General features: G+C 41.1%; 1 protein-coding gene across 2 annotated transcripts in view; it reads right to left on the minus strand.

Moving 5' to 3' along the window:
* Nucleotides 1-15,734, minus strand: part of INO80C (INO80 complex subunit C) — a 31,443-nt gene extending 15,709 nt beyond the window's left edge. Inside the window, exon 1 of one of the 2 annotated variants that reach the window (XM_056333158.1) lies at nucleotides 15,097-15,696. In XM_056333158.1, coding sequence (XP_056189133.1) covers nucleotides 15,097-15,231 — 135 coding nt within the window. In that variant the 5' untranslated portion in view covers nucleotides 15,232-15,696. Of the gene's footprint in view, nucleotides 1-15,096 lie in introns of both variants that reach the window. The other variant, XM_056333159.1, reaches the window with a different exon arrangement.
* Between the last annotated feature and the right edge of the window lie 1,245 nt (nucleotides 15,735-16,979).

The raw sequence follows: 16,979 nt of genomic DNA on the forward strand, positions 1-16,979 counted from the left end.
CGGTATCTGTCTAATTATTCCTGTAGTAGGTTACTTCTAAAGCAGCAATATCTAACTTGTAGCAACTTATTCAGCTTTTAGCTGCGTCTAAGTTCTGTAACATCCTTATGAGGCTGTGGCATGCAGCCACAGAAGAAAATGGTAATTTATAAAATCGATGGATAATACCTGTATTTTCACTAGCAGCCAATTACAGTGAATCAGAATGCCATGTGGAAACGTAGCATGAATGTCACCAGATGACAGCAGCAATGATATAAGCAGACTTTTCACAACTGGGAGTAGACTTTGAATGTCAGCTATTTAACGGAGTCCCAGCTAATACTGCTTATACTGGAACATACATTAAGCTGTTTGATTAATATATTAGCTCACTGTATAACAAGCCTGGCACAGGCTCTTGCACATTCTGAATATTTAATTCATTTAACTTTGCGTGATGACATGACAGGAGCCATTAAAACTTGAACACGTACACTCTGGCAGACAAAAATGCTGCTCTTTACATCGCTGGGAACAATTCAGAGAGAAAGGTGTCAGATGTGTTTAAGCTCAAGTTAAAATGATGGCTAAAAACCTTCTCATTACCAACGTTATTAGCACAGTGTATTTCTGAAGGCAAACTCACTGAAGACTCTAACAATGTAAGACTGAAGAAATAGCACTCTCTTGAACAAGATTAACTCTATGTCTGTGACAGAAAGCTTTGCTGGAAAGACTTATTCAGTAACATGTATAAACATGTCTTCCCCATCTGGCTGCATTTTCCTGGTTCTTGGATTCAACAGGAAAAACTTCATCCCTCTTCCTTTCCACTCACTAAAATGAAGCCCAACACAATTTCCCCAGCCTTTTCTGTCTCAGCACTCTGATACATGGTAGCATTTTAGGAACATTCTCTCTTCACAGAAGGTCCTACCTTATTTTGGGGTAGGACAAAAAAAAAATTTCAGCTTGAAAATGTCCAAATGCTAGAAAGGAAAAAAACCTAATCTGGCATATTCACAGCAGATTTTGTTTCACAGGGTACAGAAAAACTCTATTTACTACACAAAAAAACCCTGAGTAGTAGCCAGGTGAAAACAGGTATTAAGTATAGTGCAGATCGATTTTCTTGATTTCAAGCAGATAGTAGGGTGGCCAAGACAGTCATGCATACAGTGTAAATTGACAGTAAATCCATTTAAATCAATGGATTACCAACTCATCTTAAAAGACAAGGTTCCTGGTACAGGTTTCTGCTTCCATTGACATCAAAAGTAAATCTCCCAAATGCCTGATACCAAAAATATTTTTGTTTAAAATACAGCATTGTCCTCAGATGCTGCTGCTGCTCTCACTCATAAAGAAAGCTGAGAGAGGGTTGTTAAAAACAAACATAACAACACAAAGCTTCAAATTAATTGTTGATTATAACTGTATAATAACAGTTTATAATTCCACACTAAATGTACTTCACCTTCTTTTAAGCATTCCCCAGAGGACTTCTGAGTCCCAAGTCAAACTACTTTTTTGTGTGAGACTTAAAAAATCTGCCCCTCCTAAAGCAGCAGTTCTTTCCTTCTAGCTTGCTGAGTATTTCTGCTGAGCATCAAGAGTTAACCAACTACGCAAATTCACTCCAAACATATGACTAAAATTTAGAAATAATCTCACCTGTTGGGTGTATGAGAGGGAAGGGAGAAATGTTTGAAGCAGGACATGGAAAACATTTCAAGTGAAATCTAAATAAATGAAGATAATACATGAAGACACATATGCTGTCCAAAATGCAATCTGTACATCATGCTTTCAAACTTTTACACTGCTGTTTTGAGATGAGTTAAAACGTCTTACAATCCAGCTGCCTTAGAAAGGCTGAATAAAATTTTACTCATGCGCTAAAAGACTGGACTGTCACAAAGTGATGGATGGCTTTTCTATGTTCTCTGTAGGGCATTTCAATACCATAGACTTCAAGTGCTCTTGATTAAAAGGCGACATTCTCATTTAGGGTCCTGTCACTGCCTGAGCTTCAAACCATTATCATTCACCTGCACTGGTGCTTCCAGTGACAAAATGCTTACCAAAATGTATAAAATACTAATTAGTTTAGTCACTTTGATAGAGGTATAAAATACCCTAAAGCAAAGCTCTATTATGCTGTGTGAGGGTTTGAATTCAAAATTAAAAATGCAGCCAAAAGGAGAATAAGATTTTAATTACATTCCCCGCCTCTCAAACGTTTCTTGAAAACCTAGGGGAAGAAGACCTAGCAAGAACTACCTTCTTACTGGTACTGCTCACTTAAAAAAAAAAAAAAAAAAATCCAGAAAAACTCAGTTTACTTTGTTCTCTTCAAAATTATTAAACTTTCAAACACAGAAAGAGACTAACAAGCTTCAATAAAAAGCTATGACTTCTTCTCAAGAGATTTCAGATGCCAAACATGTTTTTCCATTTAAAAATTTTCAACCACTATGATAGACAAAGTTTTATAACTTACAGATATTTCAAGGAAAAAAATATTACCATTTTCTCTGGGGAAAAGCCTCAAACAAAATGTAATTGGGACACAACTGTGAATAGCTTCCCACTATCCTGGAAAAGCTTGGTTTAATTTGCATTTGCCACAAAGCTCCCTTCAGCTTAAATAATTGCAAAGGATCTCTCACTTTAAGATTTCATTTGGTGGACTGGGAATATTCCTTGTTTGTAGCATTTGACAGTTTATTAAGAAAATTGTAACTTGGACAAATTCATGAGCTAAAAGGCATGCTGAAGCAGCTCTGGAGCTAAAAATTTCAGGATATATGGAATGAAAAAGCACATGTTAGTTTGTACTCTCACCAAGGGTATAACCAAGCCCAGCTAACAGAATATTTTGATTCCCCAAGAGCAAGAAAGTCTTCTAAATTGATGGGTCTTAAGACTGAAAATGGATGGAAGCATACTACCAAAAAAAAAAAAAGAATAAATCACAATTGAATTTTTAAAAAAACTGCCAGTACATTCCTTTCTCCATCAGAAAAAATCAGCTCAGTCAACGACTTCAGCTAAACCACTTCTCACAGTTTAAAATACATCATTTGATATAGAACAGTTAAGGTCAAAGTATTTCTGGAGAAAAGACTGGAGAATTACAATATGTTCATGTGCTGTTAACATCATAATGCTGCTCAGGGAGCATATCAAAATCCCTCTACCAAATAACAGGCTTCAGCCATGGTAGGAGAAGGATCCAAGTCCATTCATCTGCATATGACTGAACCAGGGACAAGGAAAGCAAAAAGATACCGGCTCCTATAGCTGACAAGAAAGCAATTCCATTCTGCAAAAAATAGTTTCCTGATCGTAGTTTATTCTGTAAAACATTATCCATTTTGACAAGAAACAACATTTGACTAACAAACAAAACCAAAACAGCATTTCTTCAAGGAAAGTCAATTAATTACTTTCAAGTAAAGACAGGGTGTAACTTTCTTCCAGAGCTACTGTTCTACCTATTATTCTTAGGAAAAATAGACCTGAATTAGAACAGTCAAATGTTACATGCAGATGTTATGGACTAACTGGTAAACAAATACAGAAAACAAAACTTAACTTTTGCATTTTCCATAATTTTTTTGCGTATTTTAGCAATTCCTTCTGCCTTGTCACTTTTCGTAGATAAGAATTCTATTTCTATTACATTTCTGCTAACTACACCTACTGCTGCCGTGACGCATTAGTAAGTACTAGCAACCATACTGCCAGCTTTTCCATTTGTGTACAGGTAGTTCAGTGTCATACCCAAACACAATGTCAGAAAGACAAATGCTGGGTACGCTGACATATGGAACATTCCACTTATAAAGCAATTGAGGATAAAAATATTCCTTCTACAAACCTTCAAAAAGTTATCAAAGGCATAACGTATCAGAGACCAGTAATTTCACTAGATGCTTCAAAGGTCTTCTAAAGAAGACAAGAAAATAACCTATACCTTAGTTTTTAAAAATCTTCAGACTACAAACGTCATCTTTATTGTTTGTCCCAAACTATAGGACAAGAATATCTGGCGGTACATTCCCTGAATATTACACCCATGTTCCTTATCTAGCAAACTCAACATGAATCATTCCTGCTTTGAATAGCAGACTGGGTCTCCTGTACTCAGCAGAACTGTAGGTGCATTATCCTACGGACACCTATGTTTAACTAGATAATGAAAAAAAACCCACCTGATGACTGAACCAAAATAAACATACAACAAATTCTAATTTAGATGAAAAAAAGGTAATGCAAGTATCTCTTGTAGACTACTTTGAGGCTGCTCAGGAGGAAAAGGGAGGAGAGAGTTGTATAGTGATGCTAATTTCAATGCAAACTTCTGAACTATTTCTGCAGACACATTTGTACAAGTAGGTGGTTGTTTACTTAACAATGTAAGTTCTGTGGCCATACACTTCACCCTGATACTATATACTGAAGCTGAAGAATGGCAGCACATCTAAAAAGTGCCAGACAGTTCAGTGTTTTGCATATAAACTTGTATTCTGACTGTCTTTTCACTGGACTTGAAACAGAACAGAACTATGAACTGACTTGACTTTACTACTACGTTAGAAATAGTGAAGTTTTGGTATTACACTCATGATCATAGGTGAGAGGGGAAAAGTAGTATTTAATATTTTGTGATGGGTTTAGCAGGATATTTTAAGAAGCTTCCCACAATGAATTATTTAGCAAATAATATATTTTGGACAGACGGAAAGGAGGAGGATAAAAAGGGCCATTCTATGGCTGCAACAAAAGGCAGTTCTGGGTGCAACAAACAGGTCTAACAAAAATGAAGAAGAGAATGGAATTTCTGACTTGAGAAAATTTAAGGTTGCTAATGTGAGATTCAAACTAGCATTGCTAGTTCTAGACTATGCAAAGATAATCAACTTAAGGAATAAGGACTTTCCAGCTAACTACTTTGGTTTGAGGAGCCTGAACACACTATGCATATGTTAAGGAGAAATGGCCTCATATTCCAGTTTGTTGATTTTAAGAGTTAATTTTGCTGTAAGAACATTGTGCTGTTCCTCCCAGAGAAAAGCAGTTCTGCTCAAACATAACCATTGTTACAGCGTGGGGGGAATTAATACTGTATAAATGCAATCATTGAGTTTTGGACTTCATTAATGCACTATGGGGAAAAGTACCCAGCTGAGGTGCCCTGACTTGCCTATGGAAGCGTGTATGACTGCTTGTCTAGGGAGAGGACATGCCTATCCAAATCACATAAATCAGACATCTGAAATGAGACAGAGGCTGGAAAGGGTCTTGGGAGGTCACCAGCCCACCTTCTGCTCAAAGCGGGGTCAAAACTGACTTGGACCAAGCTGCTTAGGGCTTTGTCCCAGCAGGTCTTGAACACCTTCCGAGGACAGAGATTCCACAGCTCTCCGGGCAACTCTCCATCTCCCTAGTTAGAAATCAATATCCTATGAAATAGGAAATACTGGTTTTATTAACAAAAAGCTCTTCTGGTCTTGAGCAGTCATATAACTCATGTTAATTACTGCCCTAATTTCTGCATGTTCCATTTCAGCGGTATTTTGCTGTAGCCCTGATGGTTTCAGGGCATAAATGTAACAAAGTTGCTAGGCAGAGTGGTCATAGAGCGGTCATCTTTTATTAAATGTACCTGTTTATCTGGAAAATTAAGACAAGCTTCTGGATGGACTGCATACCAATACACCACGGACTCAACAGAAAGACTGTTTTTATGGCACATAACTTTCACAGAGTTTTCTACAGGGTTTTAACTCCCTCCTCCTTTCTCCTAGATTATATTTTCACAATACCCTCTCCCATCCCTGATTAATATCCCGTGTACTCTTGAGATGCCACTAACCTTTCATTCAAAGATGGTCTACTTGATACATACCTAACCAAATTCTAAGCAGTTGTTCTGTATTTAGCTTAGGAAGTTTCAAGTATTTTCAGATTTGAAAAAAGACATGGATGCTTGAAAGCTTATTTGGTTTTTCCAGCTTGTACCACTTAAGTGACACCATGCATACGTGTAAACCTTGCCTAAATAATGCGCAAACTATCATAGGCATCTCAGCCTTTTATGCCCTTCTCGTTCTTTCCCTAACTCAGAAAAGCCCAGATCTGAGGAAGCAGTAAATGGTCCTGTCGTGACAAGCATGTTGCATCCTTATGTACACAGGGGTTGGTAGTGCTACTAGCATGCCAACACTGTAAGGGCAGAAAAGTGAAAAAAACCCTAACTTGCTTAAAACTGTTTACAAGGTTTTCACCTCTAGGCCTGTGTCGATGTTTGGAAAATGAGGTATCTTTTTAAATTAAGTTAAATTTTATGTAATTCACATATCAGACAGTTTGTGCATCGAAGTACACAGAAGCACGATATTTTGTCTGTTAATGAAAATGAAGGACAAATTATATAAAACAAATCTTTTTTTTTCTGTTTAATAAATGATAAAGGGCCAGATACGATACTTCAAGTCTCTCTTCATGTGGTAAACCCTAGCAATGGCCTGCAATGCTTTACAGAAGGTTTTTTCTTTTAATTCCCCAAAATGTTCCTTATCCAAAGCAGAGTCTTATAATTAGCAAGGACAATTTTTCTGAGTCAGCCAGCACTAACATCCTGGGGCAGGATGATTACAAACCATGTAACTACAGATATTCACCCTTCCCAGAATGATGAACTCTGCTACAGTTTAATTGCATATTAATCACAAAATAGTTTCCTTTTATCCATTTCAAATTTGTTTCTTGAATTAACAGTGATGCATTTTTATTACAACATAAATGCATGTTATTAGATGGCATGACTATGTAGCTTTTTGGTGAGAGTTTTGGAAGGAAAAGATTTCTGATCCCTGTCCGCACAACTGTATATTTTGCATTTAAATCATCATTAGACAAAATATTGAAGAGAAATAAATACCTAAACCACACAAGCAGATCATCCTGACAACTGCATTCAATATCAGACTAGGGAGTCATTCTCTTTGGAACAGACAGAACATCCATCCTTGGCTGGAGAGGAGAAAACATACCCACGCCCCCCTCCCACCATGCCAGTGGTGGTAAGGTGTGCATGGGGAAAAAGAGGGTTTGAATCCCCTCAGGCAGAGGCAGGAACTGGATCAACTTTAAGTGCAGAACACAGCAAGCACTTTTAAGGACGCATGATATAAAAAGCAAGTATCAGTGCCGTAAGTGTGACTTCTGTTCTACTTTTGAAAGATTTTAATATCTGCTTTCAGAAAGGCAGATGTTCATGGTTCTGAATCCCAAGCAGAAAGAGTTGCCTAAATCTTCAGGGAGAAGTAGAATTAGGAGTCGTCTGTAGTATTTCCTGCTAGCTTATTTTGGTGGCATCTCACAGAGTTTGCCCGAGTTTGTAAAATCAGCTAAGGCACCTAGAGACTGACAGGCAAGCAGTATGACAGCTGAAGCTGTTACTCCTCAGGTCTTCCCACAGGCAGGGACACTGGATCTATAACGAATGAGATCTTGAACTGCTCCAGTTTTCATTTAGTTTGTTACGATAAACTAATGAAAACTGGATCTATAATGAATGAGATCTTGAACTGCTCCAGTTTTCATTTAGTTTGTTACGATTAACTAATGAAATCTGCAGTTAAGAGCATCTAAGCTCGTGAAATAGCTCACTTGTAGTGGAAAAGTGGTTTTCCTCGCCAAGTGGTCCTGTTTTCTCCTTATGCTACTCGCTGATACCTGTTAGACTTCCCTGTGAATCAGTCCAGTTCACCCACGCAGCAGAAGACGATGCAGCTTCCCGGGAGAGGGGACAGGTTTCCTAACGGAGTCTTCTGAGTGATGACCTCTGTCAGTGGCTGAGCAGGTCTGCTGAGTACCATAAAGCTGGCTTGATGCAGACAGCAGGAGCATACAGCTGAGACTTGTGGAGGTATGTAAGACAGGAGGCGGCAAGGACTCTTTCCTTTGTAATCATGAGAAGCTAACAGATTACCTGATTGAGCCTCTTGAAGTTGCAGGTGTGCTCTGCAGTGAGGCAAGACAGGCTGCTGTTCACAACCATGAATTCTGTTGCGAGGGCCGGGTTATTTCACAACACCGAGTGTCCCAACTGTTATGGCTTTCTGCAGGTCTAAATAAATAGCCTATTTCTCCATTCTGTTTTCTTAGAATGCTTAAAAAATGTGTTCAAAATCCTCCCAGGCTACCAAATTAATATTTCTATTAGATTTTCTAATCCAAAATCCATACATTTATGTAACTACTAATGCCTTGCTAAAGCAAAACCTTAAGTTACTACCTAACACAAGCATTATGACTTCACAAAAATGTGAAAAACAGTCTGATACCTCTTTGAATCTGCAGTATCTAAACAGTTAAGTGACTCCAAGCTTTCTTTTGTTAATCTGAACCTTTTAATGGACTAACTGGATTCTCAGATTGCTTTTTAGGAGCACTACCTCTCAGACAAAAACATCATGCAGAAGTACACGCATGCAGTGTTTTAGAGCGCTCTTTCTCTTTCACAAAAATAACTCATCCTATTTTATCTCCTTACAATAAAAGCAGTGAACCACCTTTACTAGCTCTCCTAAGTTTCTCATATGTTTATTATGAATCCCCAAATTAAGTATGACCATAGTAGGACTCTCCATCTTCTGTTAGCTAAAGGAGAAATTAAAATTGTCTACTAGGATAAGGGCTGAAGGGTAAAAAAGCCTGTGACACCAGCATATGGACAGCCATAGTAAAACTCAATACACAGATGCTTTTGCCTTTCTACAACATAACACATCTGTGTTTACTTTAAATCTAAAATCTAATCACATTTGGTTGGGGGGTTGGTAACTCTGAGACTGGCGTAGTCTGGTTTGGAAATTCACATACTTTTATGATTACAGATCATCTAAAGCCTTCAATATGTGATAAATTTCAAGCAAAGCTCTCACTTTTGACAGTTTCCCTTTTAAACTAGATTATTCCATAAAAGCAATTCCCTTCTTTGAATAAAGCTAAACTTAAAACACACAGAAATTTTGCCAGATTTCCCTACAAAATCTGCTAATTGTCTTTTAATTATCATTTTTCCCCATCTGGGACTGGAGAGATTCTGGTTCTTTAACAGATTTGACTTCAAATGTGCAAGTGACAAAAACTGGTACCTAGGCATAATCCTGGCTTTCACTAATGGACTGCCTGAAAATAAGCTGGGTTTTGGGAAGAGTACAAAAACTCTTGGTGGAAGAGAGATGCTTACTACTTCAGTGATTTACAGCAATTACTTTGTAGCAGAAAGTACCTTTGTGGTTAAGTGGGACAAGAGATGTAAGCCTGCAAGTTCCGGAGATTTTCAGTGCTCTCTGCTCTGGTGACATGCGCTGTATGTTACCTATCTGTGGGACAGCTATCCCAATTTAAACACTACCTGCTAAAAGTCTCATTAAGACATGGCAATTTGTTTTAAACTGGCTGCTAGTTTTGCAGGAGCAAAGACTTGGGTAGGGCTGTGAATAAGTGTGTAAGGAGCTGAACTCACCTCAGCAGTACTACCAATAACTAGCAATCGACTGCACCATATCGTGGTATCTAGACTTTATCCAGTGAGAGTGTCATTTAAATCACTTTAATTAGGTTTGAGTTACCATCCCCTGGAAGCACATTACATCTTTTAAAGATATCATTCCAGGCAAGCAGCAGCTTCAGACTGGTACTGCTTCATTCATTAAATTAATATATTTTCGGTTACTGTCATAACCTTAAGGGCTGAAAGATGTTTTGTTTTGTTTTGTTTTAAAAAAGCATTGCCTAGAGCATAATGATGTGATAGCTTTTTAATAACTGGCAAATATGTACGTACTTACATCTCCCTACCAGCATGTTGTATCAGGGCCCTGCTATCTCTTTCAGGTCAGGTGGATTGGTGAGAAATGCAGCTTGTTTATTAGGTTTCCAGCTACAAAGGAAAACCATGCTTTTCTGCTACAGGAAGTCTTATATGGAACAGTGTTATAATAATTAGAATAAGTATAGTGTTATAGTGATTGGAGTAAACAAGGTCTGAATTTGTAAGTAGGTAATTTTTAATTTCAGATTAGAAAGTTATTACACTATGATGCACTAAAAGAGGTACTTGTCCCAGAACATGGTGAGAGCAGCAGTTCAGCTCAGTACTTGTAGTGGTACTCACCAATTCTGTAGTTAAACTCATTCTCCTCAACCTCATTTTTCAGGAAATTACAGCCAGATCAAATGGACTTTTTAAAACAAAGTTATTTTAAAATTGATCTGATGATTTCCTACTTACAGTGATAGCCTTGGTAAAATAGCATAACAGGAGAACTGATTAAATTTACTGATGCTTTAGAGTCCAATTGCATGCTATTTACGTACTAGGGTAAACTCTGTCTTCAGTGAACAGCTTCTGAGTACATAACAGTAAACATGTTAATATGTATATATTTAAGTCTTCTTGATGAACTTACAGCTGTCTATCAGAACTCTAATCTGATTATCTTAGTTTATGATATAAAACATCAGCATTCAGTTTCATTTGAAATAAAAATGGAGTTCTAAGTGTATCTTAGATTCCCTCCTTTTATTTTCACTTTGTGCGTGAGAGGAGCTTATCTAAGAGGATGATAACTTTAAACCCGTTTTTACTTTATCTTCTAATATTGTTGTAGGGTTTCTGGTTTTAAGCATAGAGCAAGAAATACAGAAAGTGTTAGGTATACATATGAGAGCTAGTTACATAAAATGGAGATTGCCAGTAGTACTGCCACAATATTCATAATTAGAGGTTAGATCAATATATTTAATAATTTAATTCTTAAATACCATTGCAGAAGTTCAGCCTTTATTTTCTAAATGGTACCGAGACCTGCTGTTGCTACAGTGATGGAGAAGAAGGAAGCAAAAAGGATTCTCTTTGCATTTCTGTAGTTTACAGGGCAGTTTACATCAACTCAGAATGTAAGGCAAAACATGATGTCATTCTCAAAGCGTTTCCTATACTTCATCATTTAAGTCTGAAGCTGTTTCACAAATAACGTAAGCAAACATACATTTACCATAATACTTAGCGTATTTTCTCTCTTTAATTGTTCTCTGACAAAATCAGAGTCATTTTTTTTTTGCCCCCCAAATCATCTCTTATCTCACTGCAAATGTTATCTTTAAAGCTTGCTAGCTGTCATGGGTACACATTTTGTTTCACCAATTACATATTCATTACATATTCATTTTACCAATTCATATTCATGTAGAATATACTCTTAAAAGCTTCCTGTTGCTGTATGATCTACAAAATAATGGTGTGAACATTAAGGTAGAGGAAACTGGTGCCATTTTAAGATCAGTGACAAAGATTGTATCCCAGGTTAAGTGTTAGCAATTAAAAAGACTGGAGACCTGGAGGCAAGTCTGCACAAGAGCCAGCAATGGAGCTGAACCAGCACAGCAGCTATTGGGGATCATTGGATAAGGACATCTAACTGAACAGTGCTGCGTAAACCACTAAACAGCACTGGTTTTGAGACATGAATGTTAACATTTAATATACATAATAATCTTCAACATTAAAGATCTGCTGCTGCAGCAAAGACAGGTATTTTTCAGTGGCACAACTGCATGGGAGGAGTATTTGTGTAATGCTAACAAAAGTGATGTAATCAATTTGCAATCATGCTTTCCTGTAAACTCACTTTTAATTTTACATTTGGCAAATACTGGCATTATATCCAAAAAGCATGTGTCTCCTTCTGTAGACATGACTGACAAGCCCTATGTGCTTCCAAAACAAATATGACTTAATACCTTTGGGCTTATACAAAACGATGAAGAATGGTTTTTGGTAATGTTCCTAAAGTGTATCTTAGACAAAGTAGCAACTCCTATGTTTGAGAAACATAATCAAAATTGGGTTTATAAAAATCCGTATACTGTGTGATAATTGTGCCTTCTTGTAGGATACACATAGTTACTCAAATTAGTTAATTACATCACTATACTTAAGCAAATTCGTTATATAGAAAAATAAACACATTTTTGAAATCTACTTTTTTACCAGAGCAGCATGTCTTTCAGGGTGAGCACTGTGATAGCTACTTGTGACATAAACCATATGAAAGGAAAATAAACTATGTGATCTGTGGAAATTATAAAATCCCCTTTTTGTTTAATATCACAGTGATGGAATATGGAATCACAGATGTGGCTAAATTCACAGTAGGACAATGTGAAGTATATTTTCATGTAGGCCAGGCACAAGGTCTCAGCAGAAGTACCAGTTAATATAATAAGGAGTCCCCAGATCCCAGGCTGACCCCTGCAAATAGTTACAAACCTCTCAGTAGGGATCCTCTTACCTACAGTTTTCTAGTTAACCAAGGAAATAATTCACTGTTTCTCCATCTGTCTCACAATGTCAGTTTACTTAAAATGGAAACCATTCCCTGCTGAGCTATGGCATAGTATATTTGACTTCTGAAAGGCTGAAAATATGCTGTAAAAGGCTGTTAAAAAATATCAAAGGGGTTAATTAGGAAAGTGAACAGTCAAGAGGACTAACAAGTGCTACCTCCAAAGCTGTGCTGAAAGTGTTGTGTATTAAAGGTGTGTACCTATCAGACTGTCAGGTGAATGTTACTTCTTTGGAGTTAGATAAGTAAAATAAAAATCCCATAATGACTGGATACACACTATACAATATATTTGGAAAAAGTATTTAAAATTCATGGACGATCTAGGTCCTGATTGGCTGAGCTACTTAAAGATTGGATAAGTTATAAAATAGAGTAATAAGTGCTTGTTGACTGGCTATATTGTGAATAGCTCAGTGGACTACAGTTATTGAGTGTTTCATTGTCATAGGTTTCCTTATCCAGAAAAACTAAATTATTCAGCAATTAACTAAGTACTTTATAAGGACATTTGGAGATTAAGATGAAATAAGGTACTGAAGAAGAAAGTGCCCAGCGACCAATGTTTCTAACTCAAAAAACATGAAACCCCCATTTATTTTCTGTTTCAACTGGCTCGCTCCAGAGCTAGTCAGCAACAATGAATGTGATTGCTAGAAGATCAACGAGCTGTTTCTTCTCCCATTCCTGAGGTTACACATTTTCTGAGACTAATTTTTTTCTTTTCCTTACGGGATTGATCTGCACTGCTGAAGTCAGTGAATGCGTATGCTGACTTAGACATAATGTAGAGAAATTACTCCTTTCTCCACTGAAATCACTTGTGAGAAGAATTGCAAAAACTGTTTATCACACACTATGAAAACCCAGTTTGAGTATGAAACCATGGATTGTCTCATAACACTGGAAACCGTCCACAGGTTTAAGTTTGGTGTGACATTCAGAAAACAGTTTTAGAGGCTGAAGGCTTTGGGGAAGTTCTTAAAATACAAAAGATTTATTTGCATTTACATCATATATATAATGTTTTATATCTGTATACACACACACACACACACGTGCACACATGCACAGAGCAGTCCTCTCCATACTGAAAAATCTAGACTGTTACCTCTAGCAGACCTTGAAAAAGTTGTCAAACGTGATCATGCCAGGCAGTAATTTTTCACAGTTGCAGTGCACTTTAACTACATTAATCACTGTGGCTCATACTCCCTCTCCCAGGGATAAGGCCACCAGAAAAGAAACTATGTAACTGCCACCGGGTGAAAACAAGTGTTACAAGAGCATCATTCAGAGTGAGGAAGGGTTTGTGTCTGTGCTCTGAAGTGTGCACAATGGCTTTTAATTGTCTGGAGAGAAGATCTGCTGAAAAACGCTGAAACATTCCCCTGATCAGATGGCTCGTGTGAAATGCAAACAAGCAACCTACTGGCAGTAGGGCATACTTTGTAGCTGTGCTACTGCTATAGTTAATGAAATACTGCTCAGAAGAATCATTTGGGGTAGGGGGGTGGGGCAGGGGAGACTACTATTTTTTCCAGCCTTTTTTTGACCACTTTAGCTACTCAAGTCCTTCTAAAAGAAGTAATTCAAGACATGCTGCATCTGAAGTCTATACAGGTGTCATATACACACTGACTCTGAACTTCTCCAGGGACTTAGTTTTGGGGTATGAGATGCTACCTCATGATCAAGAGGCAGATGTCATCAGTTGGGGATGGGTCTGCGGAGCTGCACATCAGGGCCACACGATGCAGAAACTGAAGCTGCACTACCCGCTGCAGCTGGGAGTAGGAGGTTAGGAGAAACTCATATTAATAGACCTTCCCCCTCCCCTGACCCTGTTCCCCAAAACTCAGGCTCTGAAGTTACATCTTCACCTCACATTTAACCATTAGGTCCACTCAGCTCAACTGAGAGAAGGCCGTAACGCAAAACTGTATTTAAGCCGCACACCACAGAACTAGCAGCTGTTAAAAAGTGCTCCGAGCGTTAGTCCCTCCTCTGTGACAGATCCACTACCTCAAATTAAAACCATCACAATGCACAATCTGGGCGTTGTGCACGCCGGTGTACATGCGGTGCTCGGATATGTAATATCGGTACAAAGCAAGCTACTGAAGGCAAAGGGAAAAAAACCTAACAGCTGCAAATGGGTTTGGTCCGAGAGCGCTGGCACACACAGCACACCGACCAGTATTTCAAACAGAGCTTTAACTGCACCTCGGGGTTACGCCTTGCTGCTTGGCCGCACCCCCGGCTGAGGAAGGCATGCGACCGGCTGCGCACACGGAGGGGCCCATCACCCCCTCGCCGCGGGGGGAATGAAGGGAGAGGCGCGGAGCGCGGCCTGCGAACGCCCGGGAACAAACCGCCAGCCCGAGGGCCGCCAGGGCGCCCCGGCCCCGCGGCAGGCACCGGCGGCCAGCCCCAACCCGGAGCTGGCGCGGAGGAGGCGGCCGGGTGGCAGCAGCGGGCACACGGCGACAGAGGGCGGAGCCCGCCGGGACCACGCGCCGCCCGGGGGGCGGGGATGGCCACGCGGCCCCGCGCGCTCCCGCCCGCATGCGCGGAGGGGAGGGGAGGGGAGGGGAGGGGAGGGGAGGGGAGGGGAGGGGAGGGGAGGGGAGGGGAGGGATGTCGCCGCCGCGCCCGCGCCCTGCCGCCCCGCTCCCGTTACCTGCGAGCCACCCGGCGCCGTCGCTTTCTTTTTCTTGGCAGGGCCGCTGCCGGTGCCTGGGCTCGCCGGCCGCTTCTTGCTGCGGGGCGGGGCGCCGGCGGGAGAAGAGGCCGCCGCGGGGATCAGACTCGCCATTGCTGCCCCCTCCCCGTCCCTCCGCGCCCGGGCCGAGCGCGCCGCCGGAGCGGAACCGGGCGGGAGCGCGGCCCCTCCCCCCGCCGGGCGCCGGGCAGCGCGACGCAGGCGCAGCGGGGCGCGGGCCCGGGCCCTGGCTGGCGGCGCGGCGGGCGGGCGGGCATGCGCAGTAGCGGCGGCGGGCCTGCCCCTCCCCCGCGCCGGGCCTGCGGAGGGTGGTCGGGGGGGCGGCGGGCGCGGGGGTTTGGCTTCCGCCGGTGAGGGGTTTGCACCTGGGGCTGCGGGCGCGGTGCTCTGGCAGCTGGGGCGGACTTCGCAGGAAGCCGCCCGCCCCCTCACCGCAGCTCGGGCCCCGGCGGAGGGCTGGCGGCGGCGGAGCGCGGCCCCGGCCGGGCCCCGTGTGTGGGAGGTGACGAAACGCGGCGAGCCTCGGGTGTGCCAGCCCTTGGCGGCAGCGGGCGGGCAGCGCTCGCCGAGTCCCGTATGTCACGGAGGCCTTGGGGTCGTGCAGTGCACAGTCATTTGGGAAGTGTGAAATAAAAACCTGTAAGACTCGACATTCAGTCGACATACAGTGTGGGAGATGGGGGGACCTCGCCTCGCCCGCCACAGCGTGAGCGCTGGGGTATGGTGCCATGTTTGCAGGCAATGGCTGTCTTAAGCCTGCCCGAAGTGAGGTGAAGTTTATGTCGAACACTTACAGACTGCAAGAAAGCTCTCTGAGTCTCCAGTGTGCCAGCTTTTCCCAGTTGCCTTGAGAGAGCACACAGCTGGTTTTAATTGCTCCTTTCAGTTCTAAGACCATGACCTTTGAGAAGCCTACTGGTGAGTGTTCTATGTGACTGTCCACACTTCAGCTGTGATCTTTTTAAATGCAAGTTTCAAGTAACGACAGTTGTCACTAAAGATCTCAAAATATGACTACAGATAGCTGATAGTGAATGTATTGCTGGGTAATTCATACTGTTACAGATTTGTTTGGTTCCATTCTGTTTTGACATGACCTGGTCCAGCAATTTTTCCTCTTGTTGGAATCTGGAGTTATTTTGCACCAGAGCAACATACTGAAACAGTGATGATTCAGACTGTGCTCCAAAGCGTTTTCACAGGCCTCTTGCTGTCTGTGCTGTTTCATACCCTAGCCCAGAGAACTGGTTGGTGGTAATATGGGGTGCAGGCAGTTCTCTAGCCGCTTGATAACTAATAAAACTTGTTTTAGCATTTTTATGCTTGTATAGACCTGCATTCAACATACGGTCAACTTACTACTATACCTGTTTCAGCTGCTTCTATGCAGTGCCTGACTACTGGGTTTCTAGCTGCAGCTGTATGAGATCCTGCCCCAGCGCATGCCTTGTGGAAAGACAGAGGTCCAAGAAGTTGATACTCAGGCATAAAAATTAGGTCACGTTTATAGACGGTGCTGTAATGAGGACTTAGCTTGGTCACAGTAGGGGTGCCCGGCAGTGCTGTGTAAAACAAAAGCTTTGAAGGTGGCCTGAAAAAAAGTTGAAGACAAAAGCCTGGACTTCCAGGCTATGTTCCAGGCACCTGTGTATATAGCACTAAAGCAAGACAAAATTTGCTTGCCAGGGTTGTAACCAAGACCTTAGACCTTATACAAACATCCAAGTTCCATCTCCTTCCCAACTGTAGTCACTGTCTTTCTGTCTGAGCACACAGGCTGGCAGCAGCATTGCCAAGCTGGCTTGGTACATGCGATTGTATTTACCCTTAGTGATTGTTTT

This window comes from Falco biarmicus, chromosome 3 (assembly GCF_023638135.1).
Source record: "Falco biarmicus isolate bFalBia1 chromosome 3, bFalBia1.pri, whole genome shotgun sequence".
Classification (NCBI taxonomy): Eukaryota; Metazoa; Chordata; class Aves; order Falconiformes; family Falconidae; genus Falco; species Falco biarmicus.